General features: G+C 50.4%; 1 protein-coding gene across 1 annotated transcript; it reads left to right on the top strand.

The window, feature by feature from the left end:
• Positions 1–1,511: 1,511 nt before the first annotated feature.
• Positions 1,512–26,142, top strand: SUN2 (Sad1 and UNC84 domain containing 2). Its single transcript, XM_043966562.1, is given in 28 exon segments — positions 1,512–1,717; positions 5,243–5,407; positions 6,007–6,076; positions 6,078–6,101; positions 6,103–6,205; positions 6,877–7,014; positions 7,703–7,719; positions 7,721–7,799; positions 8,035–8,128; positions 9,041–9,111; positions 10,075–10,202; positions 19,959–20,021; positions 20,023–20,070; positions 20,072–20,215; positions 20,378–20,455; positions 21,156–21,170; positions 21,172–21,200; positions 21,563–21,728; positions 22,056–22,277; positions 22,509–22,593; positions 22,713–22,754; positions 22,757–22,827; positions 22,935–23,076; positions 23,079–23,101; positions 23,933–23,963; positions 23,966–24,024; positions 24,308–24,361; positions 24,363–26,142. Coding segments are annotated over 27 exon segments (2,184 nt in total). The 5' UTR covers positions 1,512–1,717; positions 5,243–5,279; the 3' UTR covers positions 24,423–26,142.
• Positions 26,143–26,360: the final 218 nt, after the last annotated feature.

Raw genomic sequence — 26,360 nt, 5'->3', positions numbered from 1 at the left:
CCGAACCCTCCTAGTCCCGTTGGTAGCCCTAGGCCTACGTAGTAGGTACTTTATGGTCCTTGAGCTGAATGGAGTTGGTGGGGGCCTAAGGAAGAGTTGGCAAAGGAGTGGGTATCAGAGCCCGGCCCCCAGCCCCACGACTAAGACCTGAGCTGTGGCCCCCAAAGCAGGCAAGGGGGAGAGGAAGCGTGAACGTCGCTGGGGAAAGTGCCCGTCACTTGGCACGTTGTCCTGGCCAACGTCCGCAGCGTCCTGTAGGCTGCTCCAAGAAGGGCCAAGAGATCCAGGGAGAATAAGCCTTCGTTTCTTTGATGTGGACCCTCTTAACTTTTTAAAAGCCCTTCCCATGCCTTATTTCATTTAATCCAGAGCTCGAAGTGAAAGGAAACGAAAGACATTGGGGAGCCACTGAAAGAAGTCGGGGGAAGAGGAAGGACTTAGACTATGCCAGCATCGTGCTAAGCGCTTTACAGATATTGGGAGGTAGATGCCATTATGGCCCCCGTGTTACAGTTGAGGAAACTGAGGCAGAGGTTGTGACTTGCCCAGGGCCAAGTAGCTAGTAAGGGTTTGGGTCTCCGCGTTTGCTCCCCAGCCGCTCCCTTTGGAGGAGGGGGGTGGCAGGATCCGAGTCTGGTGGGGAGTGGGGCGGAGGACCCCGTTGTCTCAGGTGCTTTGAACCACAAAGGAGGACGTTGGGAGGGTGGAGTCTGGAAATAGCCTGATACCGGCTAGCGTCCTTGCCCTGCCTTACCCAGGCTGACTAACCCGAGGATGCGGGCCCTTAGGGAACGGGAGGAACTGGAAAGAAAGGACACGAGGGAGAGGGGAGGGGAGGAGACAGTTTGGAGAGGAGGGGAGGGGAGGGGAGGAGAGAGAGGGTTTGGAGGGGAGGAGAAGGGAGGGGAGGGGAGAGGCGAGAGGTGGAGGAAGGAGAGGAGGGGAGAAGTGAAGGGCAAGAGAAAGGAGCACTGACTGGAGGGGAAAGAAGAGTAAGGAAGAGGTAGGGAGGGGGGGCCCGGGAGAGCAGGGAGGGGAGGGGAGAGAGTTTGGAAGAGCGGGGAAGGGAGGGGAGGAGAAGGGAAGGGAGAGATGGGAGGGAAGGCTAAGGAGAAGAGAAGGGAGGACGGAGAGGGGGGTGGGGAGGGGAGTTGGAGGACTAGAAGGGGAGAGGTGGGGGAAAGGATGGGGGAAAAGGGGAAGAGCCAGGGGGAGGGCTAGAGGGGGAAGGGGAGGAAAGAGGGAGAGAGGAAAAGGAGAAGGGGAGGAGAAGGGAGTGGGGAGAAGGGTAAAGGCCAGGGGGAGGGCTGGAGGGGAGAAGGCAGGCCAGAGAAGGGCGGGGTCTGCAGGGGCGGTTCCGGATGAGGGGGCGTGGCGCGTGCTCGCGCTCGGAGTGGCTGCCCCTGTAGAGGGCGGGGCCATCCGGGACCCTTTTTGTTCAAACCGTCCAATGGGCGCGCGCAAGGGGCGTGTCCGAGCCCCAGGGGCGGTGGCCTCCGCCTCGGCCTGTCGGCGGTGACAGAGGCGGCCCCGCCAGAACGGAGGCGCCCCCGGAGCTGCGCGGACCCGCTCCCCGCGCGCGCCCCCGGCTCCAGCTCGCGCCCGCTTTGTCCTCGCGCCCCCTCGCGCGTGCCCTGCGTTCCCCCGGTAGCCGCCAACGGACGCGGACGCGGACGCGGACGCGGCGGGCGGGGGAGGGACGGAGTCGTCTCCGCAGGTACCGGGGCGGGCCGGGCCGGGCCAGGGCCGGGCAGGGCAAGAAGGGGTGGGGTGGGGGAGGGTCCGGGGCGCTGAGCGCGGGCACGGTGCCCTCCTCTATGCCAGGGCACAGCTGCCTCCCGCCTTGTCTGCCCCCCAGGCCAGGGTACAGTGGCTGCCCCCTCCTCTGTGCCAAGGCACAACTGCCCCCCCAAGAGTCACCCCCAGGCCAGGGCACAGTGGCTGCCCCCCCCATGCCAAGGCACAACTGCCCCTCAAGAGTCCCCCCCCCAGGCCAGGCCACAGTGGCTGCCCCCTTGTCTGCCCCCTTCTCTGTGCCCAAGGCACAGCTGCCTGTCTCCTCACACCCAAGTTGGGCTGCCCAGGCCCTATCTCCTGCCCTGGTGAGCCCCTCCCTGAGCTAGGCTTGGGCAGGACCACCTCCCAGGACCAGGGTCCAGCTGCCTCTGGTCCATCCCCTAACCTGTCTCCCCAAACCTCAGGCTAGGGAGGTGTTCATGTCTGAGATGAGCCCTCAGTGCCAGGCCTGGCTGCCCCCCTGTTTCATTTTCCTCTCGAACAAACAGTCCCAAAATTGAACTGCTCAGGCCAGGACTCACCTCCCAGTGCCAAGGCCTGGCATGCCTTTCCATCTCCCTCTGAGCCAAAGTTGTGTTGATTTTCCTAGTGGAGTGTATGTGTGTGTGCTTGGGGGCGCACACGCACATATGCCCGGGGTGACCCACCCAGCCCCTTGGCCACAGATGCCTCTCTTGGCTGGCCAGACTGGGGCTCATTGCCCATTCGATGCCCGGTGCTGGCTGGGGCTCATCCTCCCAGTGCCAGAGCCCAGCTGTTCTCTAGCTCACCCTCTAAAGTTGGGCAGCCCCCATCCGGGGATGATTCCTCTAGGACAAAGGTCTGGCTACCCCTGGCTCATGGCAGGGCATCATGGCCCATTCCTCCCTCCTCCCTGTAGGAGGTCAGAGGCCACTTTGCTCAGCTTGCCCTGAGCCCATCTGCAGAGCTGAGCTGAACTCAGACTCAGGGCAGGTGCCAGTGACCCCTTTATTTTGGGCTAGTGGCTCCTGAAAAGGGCGTTGGGGAGTTCTGTGGGTCATCCCTCGGCAGATGAGACAAAGCCAGGCTGCTTGAGGCTGGAGCCATACCAGGCCTCCCCCCCGCCCCCCGGGCCTTTTCTGGGCAGCCTGTCTCTGCCCTTCCAAACTTTGTTGACAGCTGGGGGCAGGTCAGGTGTGCTCGCCAGCCTGTGGGTCAGTGACTATAAGGGCAGGACAGCAGGTGGCCTTTGGCAGCCTTAAAGGGAGGAGGAGGGAGGGAGATGTGGTGTCTTGGCCGGATGCTCCCGAGGGGGGCGTGGGGTACAAGAGATTATGGGCCAAGTCAGCTGGCATTGGCACAGGCTTGGAGAAGCAGGATGGAGTGGGGAGAGGAGAGTGGGTCAGGAGAAGGCAGTGGGATGTGGGGGGGCAGGCACCTCACGTTCCAGCCCCATCCTGGCCCTGCCCCCATTGCCGAGTGACAGCGGATGAGTCAATACCTTTCTGAGTTTTGTTTGTCTCCTCTAAAATGAAAGCAAGGGGCCCTGCCTGATGAGCGTGGCCTCGTTGGGGGCAATGTGGCTGACTGTGATCTCCTGTCCCTTTTAAGACTCTCTGATTGTGGGTCGGCCTAGGAGGCATGCACAGAGGAGGTCCTGCCTTTGCTGGGGAGGTTTTTAAGGAGGAGGAAGGCAGGGAAGGGCTTAGATCATGAGGCCAGAGGGGAGGGTTGCCCTTTTCCCTTTAAATTGTCTGTGCTTATGACATTGGAATTCTGAAGACAAGACTACCTGGCAGGCTGGGGGTTTGCTTGGTGATTTGGGCTGCCTCCTGTGATGTGGTTAGGTTTGTGTCAGCCTCAGCCGAGTACTGGACGGATTGCTTTGTTTGAGGCCTCAGGGGAAAGACTCCACCCCAGCATGGGGAGGGGGGGCGCTGAGAGAGGGTTGGAAAGGGAAGGGCTGATGCTGATGCCCGCGTGGGTGGGCATTCACAGACTTCAGTGGGGCAAGGGGGTGGGGCAGACTTTATCACCATTATAGAAGGGGGCATCAGGCCAGCTGTCTGCCTTGGCTCCTATCAGTTTGCTTCTTCCTAGCCTTCCTGCCAAGTGGGCAGCCCATCATGAGAGAAGCCAGCAGGTCCACCAAATGGGCTTCCTTGGCCAAGAAGACATGCAGCTTCTTGCTTTTCAGGAGAGGTCTGGTGGGAACTCTCCCTGCCAGCCAAACCAGACCTTCTTGTTTTCCTAACTGGCAGAGAGGCACATTAGGGTCTGTTCCCTCAACCCAAGCAAATGGCATTTCAATAAAAGCAGTAACACGAAGAATACAAGTTAGGACAAAGGCCCTCCAAAATCGGGGTTGGGTTATTAGAGATGGCTTTGTAGCATGGACAGACGGGAGAACCGAGCTGAGATCTACATCTTAGTCTCGTCTGGAATCTGAGTTAGAAGGCTAACTCATCTTCATTATACCAGTTGGTCTTAAGGTTGGGCCAGCCTCCCGTAGCAGCCTTCTCTACTTGAAGCTTTTCCTGTGCGATTCTTGGCCAGTTAATAATCCCTGAGGAGGCACTGAGGTTGGGACACAATGAGAAGGGGGACGGGAAGACCGAGGGCTGCCTTAGAGGCTCTTCCTGGTGGTACAGGGCCCCTGGGAAGCTTCCCACTTGTTTATTTACTCCTCTGTACAATGAATAGCTGTGATGATCAAATGAAAAAAACTGTCCACCAAGTGCTGTGTTACTCACAAAGCATGTCACGTAAGGGTCAGGGTTAGCAGCAGCTCATTAGCTTTGACTGGGACAGAGGCCTTGCATGTGACCCCATCTGCCCTTCAGAAGAGATCATAGAACTGGGTACTATTGGGTGAGGGGAAGCCAAAGACTTGAAAAAGAAGCTGGTCCTTCCCCTCAAGGTTACAATCAAAGGGGAAAAAAATGTGTGTTTGTGAAGCAACTGGAGTTACAAGGGAGTGTAAAAACCCCAGTTTAAATAAAGAAGTGCTATGGGGGGAGGATCCAGAATGGAGGAGTGAGAGAGTGGGGGTGGTGATTCACTGGGGGAGCCTCCTGCAGGTTCGTTTTTGAACAGTGACTGGAGACTGGCTGAAAGGAAGGGGGAGAAGGCATTGTGCGTGGGCCTGAGCCATGGCTGGGCCCTGGCAGCCTGGGCAGCCTTCATCACCATGCCTTGGAGGGGCTTCAGAAATACTTTAGGAGGGGCAGCTAGGTGGCACAGTGGACAAAGCTCCGGCCCTGAGTTCAAATTCGGCCTCAGATACTTGACACTTACTAACTGTGTGACCCTGGGCAAGTCACTTAACCCTCATTGCCCCGCAAAAAAACCCCAAACAACAACAAGAAATACTTTAGGTAAGCCCCTCTCATGCCTACACCAGGCTCCCTTCTGGAGGAATAAGTCTCAGGCAATAAGCATCTATTAGGATTCCTGCTTCTCATTCTTTTTTTCCTTCTTTCAGGAATTTCTAGAATTTCTAGAGTAGAAAGATATTGGTCATGTCTCGACGCAGTCAACGCCTAAGTCGCTATTCTCAGGGCGATGATGACGGAGGCAGCAGCAGCAGCAGTGGAGGGAGTTCCCTGACAGCCGGCCAGCATACAGTCTTCAAGGACAGTCCCCTCAGGTGAGCCGTGCCAGAGGGAGCCCAGGGCAGCCGCGGGCCTCTTCGGTGCAGAGATCACTCCATGGCCTTCTTTCCCCACAAATGTGAGAATTTCCTGTCCCCGGCACCATCTCTTCCCCTTCTACCACAACGCGGGCAGCCACCGCCTTTACTCTGAGCACAGGAACTAGGGAGGGCAACTTTGAGCTTCGACAGGGCCGGAAACCCGAGGCCTGGGGCTGGGCATCGAACAAGCTCTCTCTGCCACCTATCTCTTCCCCTAGCCTCGTGCCATGTTTCCTAGTGGGAGCTGCAGGGCCCAGCCTCAGCATCCAGAGCACCTAGGCGAGGAGGCAGCTTCAGGTGGCTTTAGCTTCTCTCATAGCCCATCATGGTGGTTTCATTCAGAAAGAGGCCCCCTACCCCCAGCCCGTGGCAGCGGCTGTGGCTTTATTCAAGCCTGCCTCCTAGATGTCTGTTTAAGGCATGAGAAGAGGGACAGAGGGCCTTGGCTATCATTTCTTTTCATTCTACAGGGCCTCCTGCTCCTCCCTCCCTCCATGTCTGTCTGTCTGTCTTACCCTTCCTCATCTTTGCTCTCCATGCTTGGTGCCCCACAGGACTCTGAGGAAGAAACCCAGCAGCATGAAGCGCCTCTCACCAGCCCCCCACCTGGGCTCGGCGACCAATCCCTCATACCACCTACTACAGCGAGGTCGGTCGTCAGCGAGTCCTATGTCGGGGGTCCTCGGGCCTCCTCAATGGCCAGAAGTGCCATTGAGGCTCTGAACGATCAGCTGGACAGTGATTCCTACTGGAGTGAGTGTGACAAGCTCTGCTCTGCCAGGGGCTTTGCCCACTGGTGGGGGGAGGAGAAGAGCAGCTCCTCCCTGCCTTGTAGGGAGGCCGCCCTTCAGTCTCTGGGTCTCAGAACAGATTGGGCTATCTGATAGCTCCCTTCATGCTCCTGGAGCCCCTCAGCCCCGGAGAGATGGCACTTAGACAGGTCCCTAAGAGAAGAGCCAAGCTTCCAAAGCAGAAGGGCCCCATGAGCCAAGAATGGTCTTTACAGGTTTAAATAAAGTCCCATCATATTTAAAAACATAAGAACTGGGGCAGCTAGGTGGTGCAGTGGATAGAGCACCGGCCCTGGAGTCAGGAGTACCTGAGTTCAAATCCGGCCTCAGACACTTAACACTTACTAGCTGTGTGACCCTAGGCAAGTCATTTAACCCCAGTTGCCTCACAAAAAAACAAACAAATAAAACAAAACCATAAGAACCATTCTTAGCTCCCATGAAACAGAAAATGGGCCAGATTTCGCCAGGTAGAAGGGGTTTCTGGCCTTGACCCCACCCAAGGGGCAAGATATCTGAGGTCTAGAAAGTTCTTCTAGAACTTGCCTTTGGCAGCACCTGCTGCATCTGGGCTTCTGCCACCCTGAAGCGCCCTTCCTACTCACTTGGGCACCTGCCCTGCTCTGTGCGCAGGTGGGGACCTGCTGGTGAGAAGGAGGAGAGGCACAGGGGGTACTGAGAGCAGCAAGATTAACGGACTGAACGAGGGGAAAGTCACCTATGATGTCTACGGCTCATCCTCGGGCTACTCCTCTGAGGATGACTATGCAGGTAGGCAGCACTTCCTCCCCGCAGTGATGAGTAAAACTAAATGTGTAGTCACCTTATTGCTCCCCCCAGTGTGGGGAAAGCTCGCTAGGATTTACTTAGAAATTAGAAGCTTTAGCATCAGTTTGGCATTAAGCACTTCTTAAAGTATATTAGAGGTCAGCAAAGAGAGAACACTGTGTCTCTGAAAGAATAGCTAAGATCGACAGGAGAGAGAGGAGCAAAAGCTGCCTCCACGAGAAAGTTCCTGCGGCTGTTAGAGCAGAAGCTACCTGCGGGTCTGGAAGACAGGCGGTCCCTACACACCACTCCAAGCTAATTGGCTGGTAGCATTCAAATCCATTGATTGACATGTCTTGAAGGTGGTCCAAGGCTTTGTGAGGTAACTTCCTGATGCCGGGTTGACCTTACCTATGCTCTCTCAGGGGGGTGGGGGCGTCCCTGGTAATAATATCTCACACCCTGGTGATGCCCAGCATGGCCCCACTTACTGGGCAGGGCGCCCTATAACTGGGAGGGGCGTGCATCTCAGCTGAGAGGAAGAAAGACCTCTGCAGCCTTGCTCCAGAGGCAGGGTTTGAGGGTGGGAGGGACTGATCTCAGCAAGGCACTGGGAGACATGAGAGGCCTGCCCGGCTCTCCTGCCTGGCTCTGGTTCCATGTGGATCCTCATTTCTTCCCTTCCCCACAGGGCACGCAGGCATGGACCCAACCTGGTTCTGCATCCACACTCAGGAATGCTGCCTCCCAAGCAGGAGCTTTCCTGTGGACGGCAATGACTTTTCCTGGTGAGTTCTGGGAGTGGGCGGACTTGGCGCTGAGGGGCGTCCCATTGTTCTCCTAGAAGAGCTTCCTCACTGCAATGCAGGGGCACATTTGGCCTTTGTGCAGTGACTCTAAGACAGGGCATGGAGACATGGGGGGGTCTGTGACCCAAGTAGCAAGAAGCAGCTGCAGAGTTGGCAGGCTGGGCCAGCCAGGCAGGCTTGGAGGGCCTTTGAACTTCATGCTGGACTTTTGCAGGTCGGCTCTTTAGCCTGTTCTACTGGTGGCTCGGCACCACCTGGTACCGCTTGACCACAGCTGCCTCCCTGCTGGACGTCTTTGTCTTAACCAGGTCAGTGAGGCCACCTGGGACTGCCTGGGGATGTGAAGGAGCCCAGAATCCTGGATTTCCCCATGTGCTTTGCCCTGTTCGTTTCCAGTTTGGATAGACTTTTGTGAGATGGCTCTTAGGACAGAGGGTCAGGTCAGGGCCAGTGTGTGCTGGAACCAGCTCTGAGCTGCTCCTGAGAGTCAGCTCCCAGTGTGGGCTTGACTGAAGAAGATGATGATAGGAAAAGTGGGTTGTCTGTGCCTTCCCCTCCCCTCCCCACCCCTGCCCCCAGAGCTGGTTGTTAAACATTTACCAGCACACCGTGCCCCCCATTCCTCTTGTCTTTGAGTACAGATGGTGCTCTCTTACTGAGTATCTTTTAGGAGTTTTCTGCTCAGTAGTTCCTACCTCTGATCTCAACTGAATCTACTGGGTTCACCTTTGCTAGTGTGAGGGACCTGAATTACCAGGGACAATCCCTACTTTGGGGTTAGAGTCAAGGTTTTCTTCCCAGTTCTCCAGGGAGCTAGGCCATTCCTGCAGTTTCTCTCTGGAGGAGCATGCCTACTTCACTTTCCAGCCTGTATCCGGGCTGAGCCCCGCAGCCTCTAGATTCTCGGGCCGCGGTCTAGGCCAAGGGTGGCCAACTGGCCTCAGCCAGGGTTTCTCATGGTGGCCAGTGTATTGACACACTTATGATTGAGCTCTGCTAGGGAGACGCGTTCCCCCAGACCTGCCTAAGGGCCACATGTCATTTTTCATAACATCCTTAATGCATTTCACAAAGGCCAACTTTTCTCCTTCCACTTCACCTCAAGGGCAAACCCCAGCACACTGTGGGTTGGCTGCCCCTGCGAGCACACCCCAGGGTTTCATTCACCACTGGGGGGGAGTAGGCGCTAACATCTCCTCCTTCACTCTGGCAAAATCCAGGCGCTTTTCGTGTCTGAAGAAGTTGCTCCTGTTTCTCTTGATGCTCTTGCTGCTCGCTTCACTGGCTTATGGTAAGCCTCGCTGAGTCCCCACCGTAGCCTGGTGGGGGAATGGACAAGGGCTTGGGGGTAGGGAAGGGTTTGGAAGACAGAACCTTTAGGGAGACAGGACAAAAGTCCTGGGAAAAGGGATCCAGGCCACGAAGAGGCCAGTTTTCATGCCTGGAATGTGAGTTAGGTCCCGTCTCTTGTTCTCCTCTCAATTCAATCCAACAGACCTTCATTGTGCACCTTCTGTAAGCAGGCCTTCCAGGCTGATGCTACATGGCCGGGGTGGCTGCCCCTCTCACCTGGAGTTGGGGGCATTTGATCCTCGCCCTTGGTGGTCACTGACAAGGCACTTGTGGGTGGAGGATTGCTAGAGAAGGAATCAGTGATCTGAGCAGGACCCAGCCAGTGCCACTTTTGGAGGGCTTGGCCCCTTCTCCTTGGTGAGAAGATACAGGGTGGTCCTACCTTGATGATCCCAGAAGGGCTGGACTCTCAGGCAGGATCCTGTACTGGGAAAAACAGTCCGGGGAGGGGGGGGGGATGATGACACCAACAAGCCAATGGTGGCCAAGGGCCGGCTTCAGGAAGCGTCTCTATAGAGCCTCCTGTCCTCATTCAGAAAGGACAGGCTGTGTGCTGACCAGGCTAGGGCAGGAGGCAGGACTTCTGGGTTCTGTGTCCAAGTCCTGTCACCAGCTTACCCTTTTCCTTCATTTTTGCCATAATCCCAAAGGGTATAGATGACTTCTAAGAGGGTCATGAGAGAGGGAATCCTTTCCTGGAGGTTCTTATGATGGAAGGGCCTTTAGCCAGAGCCTTCCAATCATGGGGCCCTTAAGTGCATTTGCCTGCCTTGGGCTGGAGTCCGAGCTCATGTCGATGGGACACTGCCAGACTCAGTCTGGATGTAGGTCCTCACCCTGGACTTCCTGCCTTCTTGTGCCTCAGCCTCTGCCTTAATGAGCCTTTCCTCCCGTGTGCTAGGTGCCTGGTATTTCTACCCCTACGGATTCCAGACCTTCCACCCTGCTATGTTCTCCTGGTGGGCAGCAAAGGGCAGCAGCAGGAGAGAGGAGGCGTGGGAGTCAGGAGACTCCACCCCGTATTTCCAGGTGAGTGGCCAGGACAGGCGAACAACCCTCTCACCATCTAGTTCCCTCCTCTCAACCCGGATGTTACTCAGTCAACTAGATATACAAAACAAGGTCTAGAAAGGACAAATGGGAGCTGGCTAAGCTGTTTCTTGGACAGTGACCATGCAAATTGTTGCCATCCCATCCTCGAAAGCTGCCCTGGCCTGGCAGGACCTGCCCGATATATCTTTGAGACCCCCCAGGGTCAACTCTGCAGCAGCATGAGGCCTCGGAGGAGGGCGACTGGCCATAGAGCTTTTCTTTATTTTTTTTTTAAATGAACAATAACCATTTGAAAAAAAAATAGCCACAAACAACTTATAATAAACATGCAGAGTCAAGTAAACCTTGGCTGTGTCTAAAAGACATGTGTCTCCCTCCCTCCCATCTGTCAGAAATTTGATCACTTGCCAGAATAGTGGCTGGTCACTGCATTGATCAGTCCCAAAGTCTTTCACAGTTGTTTGTCTTTGTGGTTCTGCTTGCTTTCCTCTGCATCAGTTCATACAAGTCTTCCCAGGTTTCTCTGAAAACCCCCTTTCATCATTTCTTAGAGCACAGTAGTGTTCTATTAATCCATACACCATCATTTGTCAGCCCTTCCCCAACTGGAGGGCAATCCCTTAGCTGCCATAAATCAGACTTTTCCCTCATTGTTTGATCTCTTTGTGGCACAGGCCTGGTGGCTGTGTTGCCAGGTCAGAAGAGAAGCAGGCGCACCGTTCCCAACTGCTTTCCAGAACCACTGGACGAATTGACAGTTGCAACTGTAGAGCATTACCAGGGCAGCTAGGTGGCACAGTGGATAAAGCACCAGCCCTGGTTTCAGGAGAACCTGAGTTCAAATCCAGCCTTAGATACTTGACACTTACTAGCTGTGTGACCCTGGGCAAGTCACTTAACCCTCATTGCCTCTCAAACAAAAACAAAAAACCAGTAGAATGTTACACCATGGAGCCCCCCCCAGTGCCCCAGTGGAACATTACTGTGCCTGTTTTCTCACAGCCCCTCCAACATGTGTCATTTTTCCTTTTTGTCCTCTTTGCCAGTCTGACTTAGAGGTGTCTGTAATTATTAGTGATTCGGAGCATTTTTTTCATATGCTTATTGATTGTTTGTATTTCTTCTTTTGAAAAATGCCTGTTTGTATGCTTTGACCATTTATTTTTCTACTGGAGAGTTAGCCACAGACATATGATGGGGGAAAATCAGCAGATCCTTTTGCCTTATTTTGTTTCTTCCCAATAGGCTTGGTGTCAGCTTTCCTTTAAAGGTCTTGGCTCTGTGTTCCACTATTTTTACCTAAATTATTCTTGTTTGTTTGGGATTTTCTTTGCATAAGCCCACTGAATTTAATTTTGGTCACATTTATAAACATTTATTTTCATCACTATCCTATTATTGTTTCTTGAAGTAGTGACAATCCTGTTATCTACAGCTTTCCCATTCTAAACCGTTCCATTTAGGGCCATTATAGGCCCTCCCCAATCCCCAGCCCCCGCCCCACCCAGCATGATGCTATACTTTTATTATCCCTCCTGATCCAGTTTTTTGCTCTCATCTAAGCTTTTGAAAATTCCATGAGACACAACTAAATACTATGCTAGAGGCCAAATCACTGGCATTTCTCTGACTCCTGTGAGAATACAGAATTGGGAAAGGAAAAAACAAAACGTTACTTTTGTGGGTTTTCTCCAAATTATTTTACTTTTCTTGCTACCAGGCCCCTTTTTCAGTTTCAGGTTCCAGCATGGAGGGACGAGCAGAGGGAATAGCAGAACCTATCAAATCCCGTCCCTTCTCTTCTGTGTGAGAACACAGGAAGGAAAAGAAGGCGCTTTGCCTTGGCAAGACACCTGCTGGTCCTTTTCCCTCAAACCATGTGCTATCTTCTTCTATTACCCTGCTGCTCTTTCCCAGCAAAATGGGCCCTGCCCACTGAGCATCCCTACCTGGCTAGAGAAATGTGGCTCCGATTCTGGGCACTTGTCTATTCCTATATAGCCTCAGCTGCCCTGAAGAAGGTCGCCCCTCCCCAGATTGTCCATCCACTCCAGCCACACCCTGGGTCCTTGTGCTTGCTGGGTGGGTAGCTTGGACAGACCTGCTCTCTCTATGGCAGCCACTATGAGCCACTTGCCAGGGAGGTGGTACTGTTATCTACCCTTTACAGATGAGGAAAATCTAAGCAGCCAGAGTTTAAATCACTTGCCTGGAGTCACATAGCTGATAAGTGTCTGAAGTTAGATCTGAACTCGGGTCTTCCTGATTCCAGCCCCAGCACTCTGGGCACTGTGCCTCCTAGATGTTAATAACAGTAACAGCTTTAAAATTTGCAGAGAACCTTATATATATTATATCATTTAATTCCCATTTCACAGATGAGGAAACAGGCTGAAATAGGGCAAATGATTTTCTGGGGTCACACAGCTAGGAAGGGTCAAAGGCAAGATTTTAACTCAGGTCTTCCTAACTCCAAGGCCAGTCTCTCATCTGTTGCAACACAACGCATAGCCGTCCCAAAAAGATCAGATAAAAAGGAAAAGAGTCATACATGCAAAACACGTCAGCTCTTCCTGGCGTGACAACTGAAACTTAAGGGGGTGCCCCATCAACTGTGGAAAAGCTGTTGGATAAGTGATGTGGTCTACGCTTGTAATAGAATGAATACATTGGTGCTGTAAGAAAGGACAGAGGGAATGGTTTCAGAGAAACCTGGGAAAACTTGTATGACCCATAACAGAGGGAAGATAGCAGAAGCAGGAGAAGCATTTATGTGGTGAAAACAATACCATAAAAACAAATAGCTTTGAAAGACCTGAGCACTCAGTCAATGCAGTGACCAGTGATGAAGACTGCGACCCACCTCCTGACAGAAGTGATGGATGCCAGATGTAGAACGAGGCTCACGATTTTTGGACATAGCCAGTGTCCAGAATTTGTTTTGCTGTGACTTCTCGTGTTTGCTGCAAGGGTTTTGTTTTTGGGGTTTGGGGGGGGGGGCGGGAGTAGTGGGAGGGGGGAAAAAATCAATGGAGAAGGATCACTCACAGGCTCTTCTTGGAGAAAGCAAATCAGCCTTAAGAATTTTATTCATTCACATTCTAAAGGCACCAAGAAAGAGCATTTCCTGGTATATTCTGTCATGTAGGCCCAAAGTTTTATTCATAATGAGCATAAGCAAACAGACCACCATTTGTTACAGAGGGCAAAGAAGGACTCCATGAGGACTAACAAGATCCTTTGTCTTTGTGACCCCAACACTGCGCACAGCCATGTTACACTTAGTAGGAGTTTATCAATGTTACTGATTGGAATTTTACTGTACAAAACAACATGCAAAGCAGGCGATGACACAAATCCTTTTTCAGTAAGAGATTCCCAAGGCACAGGATACATAGTCAGCACCAGAAGACATCACACAAACATAAAAGTGACAACCTTCAGAGGACAAGAAATGCCTGGTTACACCAGTCACAATGAGCTGGACCCAACAACGGCAAAATCAATAGCAAATGAGAAGGGAAGAGTAGGATGAACAACCCTGTATAGTTATAAACAGCTCACTCCTTCCTGTTCAGATGTGCTAGCAAACTCAGGAATGGACATAAGTAACACTGACTCATAGCATTGTTTCCTAAGAATGTTTGACTGCTGCCCCCAAATACCGCATTCCACTGAGAAGGCCAGCGAGCCCAGAGGCGGCCTCTGTCAGAGACCAGCGGCTCTTTGCCAAGCAAAGAAGTTGTGGCAGCCAAAGGCAACACTGGGTCTGAGGACAGGACACTGGCAAAAGAGAAAAGAGTGGCAACTATAGAGTACAACAGTGACCTCATTGAAACAGCAGAAAAACAGGAAGGGACCCCAACCTCCCTCTCTAGGCTAGCAGGCCTGAGAATGGAGGCCCTCTCCGGTGAATGTGGAAGCCACTACCTCCCCAAGGCTGCCCCTTCTTCTTTAGCAATTTCTTAGGAAGTCGTCTTGATTCTCTGAAATGTGCGATGGCTTCTGCCCTGCTGGGACAAGCACATCTAACGCCCTGTCCACAAAGTCAAAAAACAGTTTTCTTGTTTCCTACGTGTTCTTGTGTATTTGCTGTTTTGTTTCAGAAAATGTGATTGATATCTTTTGTTTTCACATTATTTCTCTCCTCGGAAAGAGATGCAGGTAATTTGGATCAACCTGCAAAGCTTGTGTGATCTATTAGTGAAAATAATTAAGAATTAGATATATATCTATACATACATATTTATTTATTTATTTGACACTGTTTTAGCTTTTGCTTTTCATGCCACCTTTTTCAATTATAGGCCTTCCCATCTTCCCCTCCCTTGTAAAAAAGAATAAAAAGAGGGGAAGAAATAGTTCATTCTGTAAAACCAACAACTTAGCAGCCAAGTCCAGCATTATATACAGTATGCCATCCCAATAATCTCCCACCTCTGCAAAGGAAGGCAAGAATATCCTCATTGGCTATCTTTGGGGCCATACTTGGGCATGATCTTTCACAACATTCAGTTTCAGTTATAGGTGATTCTACCATTTACATGGTTGTTTGTGGACCTTTGTTTATCTTGTACTCTTCCTTCATTTATTTCACTTGCCCCAGTTCATGTAAATCTTCTTATGTTTATCTTTCTTAATCAGAGTCATGGTTTCTTATAGCATAGTAATATTTCATTGTAGCCATAAACAAGGTGTTGGTTTAGCCATTCCCAGTCAATGGGTATCTACTTTGTTTCCAATTCTTTGCTACTAAGGAACTTTTTGGTAGTTCAATGGTTATGGCACTGAACAGTGAATTTAGGTAGTAGTGTCATTTTGAAGGGGTGGTAGGGGCGATAAGGGTTAAGTGACTTGCCAGGGTCACACAGCTAGTAAGTGTCAAGTGTCTGAGGCCAATTTGAACTCAGGTCCTCCTAAATCCAGGGCTGGTGGCTTTATCCACTGAGCCACCTAGTTGCCCCCTATTGTCATTTATTATATTGGCTTGACCTACCCATGAGCCATGAATGTCTCCAATGGTTGAGATCTCTGTGTGAAGAATGTTTTGATAATTGTTTTTATATAGTTCTTGTGTGTGTGTGTGTGTGTGTGTGTGTGTGTGTGTGTTGGCAGGTAAACTCCCAGGTATTGTGTACTGACCACAGTTATTTTAAATAGAATTTCTCTTTCTCTTCCTGCTGGATTTTATTGGCTGATATACAGAAATGCTGATGGTTTTTATGGGTTTATTTTATATCCTGCAACTTTGTTGAAGTAATTGTTTTAACTAGTTTTTTTTAGTTGACTCTAGAGTTCTCTGGGTAAACCATCATATAGCATCTACAAAAAGTGATAGTTTTGTTTCCCTCATTGCCTATGTTTATCCCTTCAATTTCTTTTTCTTGTCTTATTGATATATCTAGCAATTGCTATAATCTAGTACAATATTGAATAGTAATGGTGCTAATGGACATTCACCCCTAATCATATTGGAAAGGTGTCTAGCTTCCCTCCGTTACAGATAATGATTTCTCTTGGTTTTAGTTAGAATAATACTTCTCATTTTAATGAGACTTGTTTATTCCTGTGCTTTCTAATGGCTTTTAAAGAATCGGTGGTGTATTTTGTCAAACAGGCTTTTTCTGTATCTGTTAAAATAATAATATAATTTTTGCTGTTTTTGTGATTGATATAGTCAGTTATGTTTATAGTTTTCCTAACAATTGACCCAGCCTTAAGTTCCTGGTTACAGTGCAGAAATCTTTGTGATTTATTACTATAATCTCCTTGCTAGAGTTTATTTTAAGGTTTTTGCTTTAGTGAAGTTGATCTTATAGTTTTCTTTTTAAGGGAGAGGTTAACTCTCCTTGGTTTGGGTATCAAGACCACATTTGTGGCATAGGAGGAATTTGTAAGACTCTTGCCTATTTTTTCAATAGTTTATGTATTGTTGGAATTATTCTTTAAATGTTTGGTAGAATCTGCTCATAAAATTTGCTCATAAGTAGGCCCTGTTTTTTTCTTAGAGGAATATCGTTTATAGCTTATTCAATTTCTTTTTCTAAGATAGGATTATTTAAGTGTTCTCTTTCCTCTTCTGTTAACTTAGCAATTTATATTTGTAAATATTAATTTCATTTAGATTTTCAGGTTATTTATTGGCATTTGGTTGGGCAAAATAGCTCCTGATAATTTTATTCTTCTTCATTTGTTATGAATTCACTTTTTTCAATTTTATAATTGGTTTTCTTTTCTCTCCTTTTTAAAGTTTTCAACATTCATTTTTTATAATATTTTTGAGTTACAATTTTTCTCCTTCCTTTTCTCCTCCCTTCACAAGACAGCAAACAATCTGATATAGGTTAGGTTTTCTTTCTTTTTAAAAAATTTATATTAGCAAGGATTTATCTGTTTTATGTTTTTGTAAAGTTTATAGTTTTATTAGTTCTTTTTTTTTTTGTACTTTCAGTTTTTGTTCATCTTTTATTCCAAGTTTCAATTTGGGTGTTTAATTTGGAAGGAATTAATTTATTGGGTTTCTAATTTTTTTAGTTGCATGCCTAATTATTTGAACTGTTCTTTCTCTCTATTATTGATGTAAGTATTTCAAGATATAAATTTTTCCCTAAGTACTTCATTGACTGCATTACAAAAATTTTATGTATTATTGTCATATCTTTAATGAAATTATTGATCATTTCTATGATTTGTTCTTTGACCCATCCATTCTTTGTTTTTGTTTTGGTTTTTTTTTCCCATCCATTCTTTAGGATTAGATTATTTAGTTTCCAATTTGTTTTTTTTTTCTTTTTTGGTGGGGCAATTGGGGTTTAAGTGACTTGCCCAGGGTCACACAGCTAGTGTCAAGTGTCTGAGGTCACATTTGAACTCAGGTACTCCTGAATCCAGGGCCGGTGCTTTATCCACTGTGCCACCTAGCTGCCCCCCAATTTGTTTTTAACTTATGTTTCAAAAGTGCTTTATTGAATGTTTTATTGCATTATGTCTGAAAAAGAGGCACTTAATATTTCTGCTTTTCTGCATTTGTTTGAGATTTTATGCCTATGGTCAATTTTTGTGAAGGTCCTATAAACAACTGTGCAACAGGTATACTCTTTTTATTCTCATTCAGAGGTCTACCAAATCTAATTTATCTAAAATTCCATTCATCTTCTTAATGCCTTTCTTGTTTAATAGTTAGATTTATCTAGCTCAGAGAGGGGTAAATTGTGTTGCCTCTATAAATATAAATTTATTTCTTCCGTTAAGTCATTTAACTTTTCCATTAACACTATGTATACTATGCTGTTTCGTGTATATATGTTCAGTATTGATATTCATTGTTTTTGGTACTTTCAAGCCAAAATAGAGTTTCCGTATATATCTCTTTTAATAGGTCTTATTTTTTTTTTTTGCTTTTGCTCAGACAAAAGTCTGAGATCATGATTGCCACCCCTGCCTTTTTCACTTCAGCTGAAGCATAATAGATTTTACTCCAACCCCATCTCTATTTGTGTATCTTTCTGTTTTAAGCATATTTCTTGTAAATAACATTGTTGGATTCCAGCTTCTAATCCATTCTACTATCCTGTTTCATTTTTTGGGTGAGTTCCTCCCATTCACATTCACAGTCACGAATGCTAAATATGTATTTTGTTCCATCCTATTCTTTTATCCTTATCCTTTTCTTTTTCAAGAGCCTTTTGCTTCTGACAACTCCCTCCCTTAATCTACCCTCTTCTTATTTTCTCCCTCCCCCTCACCTTTCTCTTAACCCTTTTCCCTCCTACTTCCTTTTGGGTAAGATGAAGCTCTGTACCTAATTGTGTGTATATGTATTTTTCCTTCCTTTCAACCAGTTCGGATAAGAATAAGCGTTCAAGTGTTGTCTGTTCCCCTCCCTCTCTGTCCCCTCCATTGTATAAATTCTTCCATTGTGTACCCCATTTATATGAGATAACTTTCTCTACTCTTTCTCTCCTTCCCCCCTTCCATTCTTTTGAGTCAATTGCAACATAATAGAATCACACCCAGACTACCTCTAAGAGCCCTGGTGATCATAAAATTCTGAAGGAGTACATTGTATCATCTTGCCACTGTGAGGAATGTAAACAGTTTCCCTTGTTTAGCACCTTATAATTTCTCACTCATATTTACCTTTTATGCTACTCTTGAATTCTGTGTTTGAAGATCAGATTTTCTATTCATCCTTTGGTCTTTTCATCAGAAATGCTTGAAAGTTCTCTATTTTCATTAAATATCCATATTTCCCCATAGAATTATGCATAGTTTTGCTGGGTGGTTTATTCTTGCTCTAATTCTAGATCCTTTGTATTCCAAAATATCATATCCCAAACCCTCTACTCCTTTAATTTGGGAGCTGCTAAATCTTGTTGATCCATGACAGTATTTCAATTATTTCTCTCTGGCTGTTTGCAGGATTTTCTCCTTGACCTGGGAGCTCTGGATTTGACTACAGCTCCTGAGAGTTTTCATTTGGGGGTTTCTTTCAGGAAGTGGTTGGTGGATTCTTTCAAGTTTGACTTTTTCCCTCTGATTCTAAGATATCTGGGCATTTTTCCGTTATAATTTCTTAAAATATGTCAAACCCCACCCGTTTTGTTCCTGGCTTTTTAGGTAGTCTACTGATTCTTAAATTATGTGAAATATTTCACATTTTCTCTATTTTTTCAATCTTTTGAATTTTTTTCTTGATGTCTCATACAGCTATTAGCTTCTATTTGCTCAGTTCTAATTTTTTAAGGAGTTTTCTTCAGTATTTTTTGTGCCTCTTTTACCAAAGTATTAATTTTTTTTCTATATCTTTCTTTCACTGCTCTGATCTCTTTTTCCAATTTTCCTTCTGCCACTCTTATTTGGTTTTTTTAAATCTTTCTTTCTTTTTTGGCTCATTTTTCTCTCTTTCTTTAGCTCTTCTAGGAATTCTTGTTTAGCTTGTGTCCGGTCTGCACTTTTTCTGTGAGGTTTTGCTTAAAGATGTTTTTAAGTCATTGTCTTCTGTCTTTCTGATTGAGCTTCCCTGTTTCCATAGTACCTCTTTATGGTCAAGTTATTTTTTTTTCTTTGCTCAATCTTCCAGTCTATTACTTGACTATGAACTTTGTATCAGTGTGGGCCCTGCTCACCTCTGGGCTTTCTCTGCTCAGTCTGGGATCCTGCAAGTTTTCAGTGCTACTCTCTTGTTCTGAACTTGGCAACTCTACCAAAATGGTGTCCCCCGTGGTAAGAATTCATTCTGCATTCCCTTTCCACTTCCAAGTCTACATGAAGCCTTTCTTGGATCTCTCCCACTGCACCCCCACCCCCCAAGCTGGTGTCCTTTCTTCCAACCAACCTGTCAATCAGCAGGTATTTATTAAGCATCTACTGTGTGCCAGGTCTTGGCCTAGGGGGTGGGGATACAAGTACAAAGAATGAAACAATTCCTGTTTGCAGTGAACTTATATCAAAGACCAAAATCAATACAAAAATGTAAATGGCATAAATGTATAATTAATAAATACACACCTGGCGGTTTTTGAAACAGTCTCATCTCCTCGATCAGGATGCAAAGCTCCTGGTGGCTAAGAAAGGTTTCATTCTTCGTCTTTGCACTCCCAGCCCCAAGCCCTGTGCCCGGCACACAGTAGGTATTTAATAAATGCCTGGAGTCTCTAATGCCTGGTGTTCCTCATTCCTCCTCCTAAGAGGACTTTTCATCTTTGTGTGTTTTCCTTCTTTCTCCCCCAGGCTGAACAGCGGATTCTCTCAAAGGTTCATGCTTTGGAAAGGCGTCTGGAAACTCTGGCTTCCTGAGTACACTGCCCAACAGCAGAAGGAGGCCACCAGGCTGGAATGGCTGGGAAATACGGCAAGGGGCCAGTGGCAGTGGCGCTGGCAAAGGCCTGAGCTCTGAGGACACTCTGGCACTGCTGGAGAGCCTGATAAGCCGGCGAGAAGCTGCCCTGAAGGAGGACTTCCGCAGGGACACCACTGCCCACATCCAGGTGAGGGAGGAAGCAGGAGCTGCCCCTCCTGCCCACACAAGGGCACTAAGACCAGCCTCTCTCGGTGTGGGCCAGGGAGGGGAGACAGCCCTCTGAGCTCACCAGAGCCTGGAAAGTTGTCGGGGTCTTGTTGAATTCCTGTCTCCTGTCTGTGCTCCGCAGGAAGAGATTACCACCTTCAGAGCAGAACATCAGCAGGATCTGAATAACCTTCTGAAGAAGATTACTCAGGAATCCCAGGTCAATCCAGAGACAGTGGGGGTGGGCATCTTGGGGAGGCTGCTTTTGACTGAGTTAGCATTCTTGAAAGGTTGATGCTGCTGTCAGGGGGCCTGGGACTTGCCTACAGGGTTCTGGCCAAATTCAATACTTATCTAGAAGTGTCTTAGATTTACAAAAAGTCCAGTCTCGCTGAGAGTTGACCACTCACTAGCTGAGCTGCCTGAGGACCTTGGAGAGCCTTGTCTGAATGTATGTGAATGGAGCCTACTGACCTAGAAACAAGGCTGGGGCCTTCTTCCTGCAGCCTCCATTCTGGAAGCCCTTGCATGTGCCAAGCTCACACATGCATGAAAGACTGAGGGGGGATAAGACTGTCAATGAGAAGAATGTGACTTAAGAGCTGAGATTGAAACTGCTCAAGGAAGCCAGAGGTGACCTCACCTCTGTGGGGCTAATCCCAGCTGATCTTAGGTCTTTCTTAGATGCCTCTTCTTGGTGGGGTGCTAGGAGTGGAGCCCCAGGCTTTTGTCAGCAGAGCCCAATCTCTGAAAGGTCCCAGCCTGAGCCCAAGGTGGAGATTTCTGGAGCCCAGCAGTTGGCAGAAGCTCAGATTCTCTCCTCGGCAGACAGAGGGCCCCCACCTAGAGGAGACCACAAATCCCCAAGTGGATGCTGGTGTTTTTTCACAGGTCTCATTGTATCCTCTTCTTCCTTACAGGAGATGGAAAACTGGCGTCCTCCAGCTCAAGTCTGATTGGCAGAGGTAAGGCCAAGAGAAGAAGAGAGAAGGGGGGCTTGAAGGCTAGGCCAGGGAACCCACAACTGAGATTCTGGAGCGGGGGGCAGTGAGTGGAGCCAGAATTCTTGGGTTAGCATGACCAGAGGATCAGTTACATCCAGTGAGGACCTCAAACAGAAGGGAGCTGAGGCCTGGGAGGGAAATGACCTGCCCATAGTCACACAGGGAGTGAACGTCAGGCAGGACTTGTTCTTGAGCTCTGTTCTTTCCACTGGGTAGTGGTTTTTGTGGCAGGTGAGCCTGTTCCGTTTCCTGGGCTCTGCTTGACCACATCCTTCGAGACCAGCCAGCGGTTGACCTTGGCTTCTCATTTTGTCCTTGACTAGTTTGGCCCAAGATGCCCTTCGGGAAAACACACTAAAGGAGCTGGGCCCTCTGGAGGCCCAGCTGGCTGGCCTGAGGCAGGAGCTGGCCACCTTGAGCCAGAAGTATGCTGCAGTGGCACATCAAGTGGACCTTTGGCCACAGAAGATGGAGGCCCTGCGTGGGGATGTGAGTGTGTGCTCTTGGGGCGGGGGAACCTGCCCCCCAGGTTGGGACCCAAGCTGGGCCATGGCTTCAGGGTACCTGTCCAGGGAGGCTCACCCTTGGGTGCCCACCGGGAGCTTCCCAAAGGTTGGGCCTGAAGGGCAGACCTTCCCCATCCGTAGAATGAGGATAACAGCCTCTGAGGGTCAAACAAGGTGATGTTTGCAGACCACTCGGGTGGCTCACAGCCTTCCCTGGTGTTGTTGGCAGGCCCCATCCTAGCCCTCGCCTTTCCTCATCTCTGCTGTTCCTCAGGTGTTTGCTGAGCTCTCTCCTCTGCCTCGTCTCTAGGTAGAGTCTCAGTTCCCAGCCTGGATCACTCAGTTCCTTCTTCGAGACAAGGGAGCTCAGGCCGGGATCCTGCAGCGAGAGGAGGTACAGGCCCAGCTACGGGAGCTGGAGCACAGAATCCTCACGCATGTGGCTGAGGAGCAGGGCAAGTCCAGCAGGGAAACTGCAGCCAGCCTGGGGCTGACCCTTCGAAAGGAAGGAGTGACTGGGGTGACTGAGGAGGTGAGTTAGGCATTCCCACACCCTGTCTGGCCTGGCTGAGGGGTTGGGGCCCTGACGTGGGGTGGCGAGTGGGGGGAATGTCATGGGTTTGCCCCTGCAAGGAACCAGGCATTTGTGGGTTAAGGACCCCCCCCCCATGCTGAGCCAGGTAGCACAGATGACTCCCCTGCCCCTTAGTGCTGGGCCAGCCCTGCAAGCATTCCTGGCCCATGAGCTATCTGTGTCTTTTAGGACGTGCACCAGATCGTGAAGCAGGCCCTGAAGCGCTACAGTGAAGACCGTATCGGGCTGGTGGACTACGCCCTTGAGTCGGCAGGTAGGCATCCAGCGGGTTGGGGGCCTACGTGCCTGGTGCCACATCTGCAAGCACATCATGCTTGGGTTGGCCTGCCCCAGCTGGCTCCTCCCCCACTTTCCCCCCTGTTGCTCTCACAGGGGCCAGTATCATCAGCACCCGCTGCTCAGAGACCTACGACACCAGACAGCCCTTCTCAGTCTGTTTGGCATCCCCTTGTGGTACCACTCCCAGTCCCCAAGAGTCATCCTCCAGGTAGTTTCTCTGTGGAATCGCCCTCCTCTGCAGGGTGGAGCCCGGCCAAGGGGCCCCACTCCTGGGACCTGTGCCTGCCCATGATCCAACTTGCCTTCTACCCACAGCCAGACGTCTACCCCGGCAACTGCTGGGCATTCCGGGGCCCCAGGGTCTTCGCTGTGGTGCGCTTGTCTGCTCGTATCCGTCTCACCGCTGTCACCTTGGAGCATGTGGCCAAAGCCCTGTCCCCCATCAGCAACATCCCCAGTGCCCTAAGGACTTTGTCATCTTTGTGAGTATCTGAGCGAGCAGCTCCCCTTTCTAGAGTGGCCCTGAGGTGAGGAATGGAAGGGCGTGCCCTTTTTACAGAAGGCACCTATGAACCCCTCTTCTTAGGGAGGAGCTAGGGAGGGACAATGATAGCAGGAAGCATATTGGCCCCGTGGTCCGGGTGCCCCACCGTGTGGCTGTGAGGGGCTGGCGATCGAATTCCCTGTGTGGTCGCTCCTGGAGCAGAGGCAGGATGCCCATGTTAGGAAGAGGTGGGAGAAGAGATGGATTCAGAGGAGGCGAAAAATGCTGGTGAGGGGGACGCTTCAAGGCCCAAGTCCTGATCTTGAGGAAGAGATTGGGGCCCCACAGCTAAGCGCTTTGTCCTGAGAGGGAGGAGACCCAGGGCTGCACTCAGGGCCAGGGCTTGGAGGGGAAGGGAGCTGCTATTGGATTAGGGAGGGGGACCGCTGCAGGAGCCACCAAGGAAAGAGGCATCATGGTGGCTTTTGTCTTCTCCCCTTTTACACTCTCCCATGTATCCCTCCTCCTCCCTTCTCCCTCTCTCCTCCTTCCTTCCTCCTTTCTCCTCCTTCTCCTCCTCCCTCCCTCCTCCCTCCTCCTCTCTCCTCCTCCCTCCTGTCCTTCCTCCTTTCTCTTCCCCCCTTCCTCCTCCTCCCTCCTCCTCTTCCTTTTCCTCCTCCTCTTCTTCCTTCTCTTCCTCCTCCTCCACCTCTGATTTGGATTGGGATTCATGTCCTACCAGCATGATCTTTCATCCAGCCCCCTCCCATCCGTCCCATCCATCCATCCATCCATCCATCCCTTCCCTTTTGCTTTTCGTTCTCTGCAGGGGCTAAATGAAGACTCACAGGCAGAGGGAGTGGCCTTGGGCAGTTCACCTATGATCAGGCTGGAGAGCCCATTCAGACCTTCCACATTCAGGTATGGAGGGCAGGCCTGCCCCTGGACCCCACAGCAGTTACCCAGTGACCCTCACAATCTGGTGGTCTCGAGGGCCCATCACCAGCATGGCCAACCCCCCTAGACATGGGCACACTGTGGCTTTGCAAGCAGCTGCCGGGAAGCAGGAGCCCGTGGGTCTGATAGGAATGTGAGGGGAAGCCTGCTGGGGAGCTGTGATCCGGGGGCCAAGGGCTCCTGGGTCAGGACGTGTTCGCCAAGGGATTTCTGGCCTTCCTGACTCTGTTCTGTTCTCTTCCCACAGGGCAATGACACAGCCACATACCAGGTGGTAGAGCTTCGGATCTTGAGCAACTGGGGGTCACCCCGAATATACCTGCATCTACCGCTTCCGTGTCCATGGGGAGCCTGCCGATTAGCCTCTTCTCTGTGGGTTCCTTTCAGCACCCCGCGCGCCTTTTCCCCTTCAGCACTTCCCCTTCACCAGCAAGCAGGTCCCTCAACTCCTCCTCCCTCCCTCAAGCTTAATCCTCTGCAGGCACCGTGGCTTCTGGGAGAGAGGCAAAGGTATGGGAGCCCACGTCCATGAGCAGCCTTGCCCACTGGGCCCTCTCTGATAAGGAGGCGGCCACCAACTGAGCCCATCCTCTTGAGGGCCAGCTGGCCGAGCCCCCTGCCAGGCCCTGCCCACCCCCAGCAGGTGTATATATGGCTGTGTATTATATGACGGGGGTGTGGATAGGACGCCCTGAGAGCCTTCCTATGGGCAACAGCAGTCCCACAGAACCACAGCTAACAATACCTTGGCTTACCTTGCTCTAGGACAGGGAATTGGGTGATGAAGGGCGGGACAAATCAGGCAGCTGTCATGGGCCTGCCCCAGCAGGGACTGAAGCCCAACCAGGGTACCTTCATCATGGGACATGATGGGGGCAGTTTGAAATCTGAAGCACCTGTGACTGACCACACTTACCTGGGCTTTTTTGTCCGGACAAGGCCAACAGCCTTGATTGAAGCAAGTTCTGCCCCCAGGATTCCTGTACGTCCCCCAGGGTATAGCCATAACTGGGAGGCCCCTATTCCCCACTGGGGTTTAATTTAGAGAGAGGAACTGAGGGCTTCCTGTGAGGGGGGAAGGCAGTATTAGATACAGCATTAATCATGGATTGATTATGGTGAAAGGAAGGTGGGGCTCAGGGTGCTGGAGACCCAGGGCCAGGGCTCCCAAGGCAGTCAGTGCTACTGCTGCCAGGCTTCTTCGTGCCCCCCTCACGGACTCAGAAACCCTACTCCTTCATCCACCTTCTTGCCTGGAACTCGGTCACAATGGGCTCTCCTTGGGGACCCTCAGCACATGCCAGTGTCGGTGTGGTGGAAAAGGGGCCCAGCAGGGACACCCATGGCCATGGCCCTGGCCAAGGTTGGCATTGAGCCCATGCTGCCCTCTCTCTCCGGGGTGGACCTGGCTTGCCCCAAGGGCCTCTGCAGGCAAATGGGGCCTCATAGGCCTCCCCCGGCTCTTACTCTGGGCTCTGATTTAGTTCTTTTCTGACATGGTTAGCACAGGGGCAGGTGTTCATTGGGATGGGGTTGGGGGGAAGCTGTTGGAGTTAAGGCTGGGTTGGGAGGGGGAGGGCAAAATCTTTGGCCCTGCGGGCCGATCATATTGTGTATATAGATATATATATTTATATTTATAGAGAGATATATTTCATGGTTCTTTTTTATCAGAAAGAAAAGCTAAGGACTGCCTCCCCCGGGCCCAGCTTGGGAGGGGGCTACCGAGCACTGACCCCCCACGGTGCCATCGCCTGCTTCGTGGCCTCTTACCGTCAGGAGGGCAGGCAGGGGCTCATGCCACGCGGCTGGGCACCAGTTCCCTAAGGCAGCAGGGGCACCCTCTCTCCTGCAGGTCTCAAGGGCCAGCAGCAATCTGCGCAGGGCTGAAGCCAGCTGCCCCTCAGCCCAGCCTGCTCCCTCTGCTTTTGTCCCTTCCTCAGGACGCCCCGATAGGAACCTACAGATGGGGGCTTAGCTCTTCCCCATCACAAAGGCCACATGGTTTAATTCCTTAGTTTTATTTTTTAATCAACAGATTCTAATTTATGCCTATGCAAAAACAATAAATTTTCTCTTGGATCTGTGGCTGCTTCTTGTCCTTGGTCATACTGCGGTCTCTCTTGCAGCCCACTTGGGGGCTTGCAGGGAAGAGGAGGTGGGATCCCTCTCGTTCAGAGGGCTGTTGCTGAGTGTGGCCTGGGAGGGAGAGCCCTGGACAGCCCTGGCCGGGGGTTAGGGAAGGAGAGCTGGGAGAGGGGGCCAGAGGAGGCCCAAGATGGTCACAGGCCAGAAGGGAA

Source organism: Dromiciops gliroides, chromosome 5, assembly GCF_019393635.1.
Source record: "Dromiciops gliroides isolate mDroGli1 chromosome 5, mDroGli1.pri, whole genome shotgun sequence".
Classification (NCBI taxonomy): domain Eukaryota; kingdom Metazoa; phylum Chordata; class Mammalia; order Microbiotheria; family Microbiotheriidae; genus Dromiciops; species Dromiciops gliroides.
This window is presented reverse-complemented; position numbering and strand designations above follow the sequence as displayed.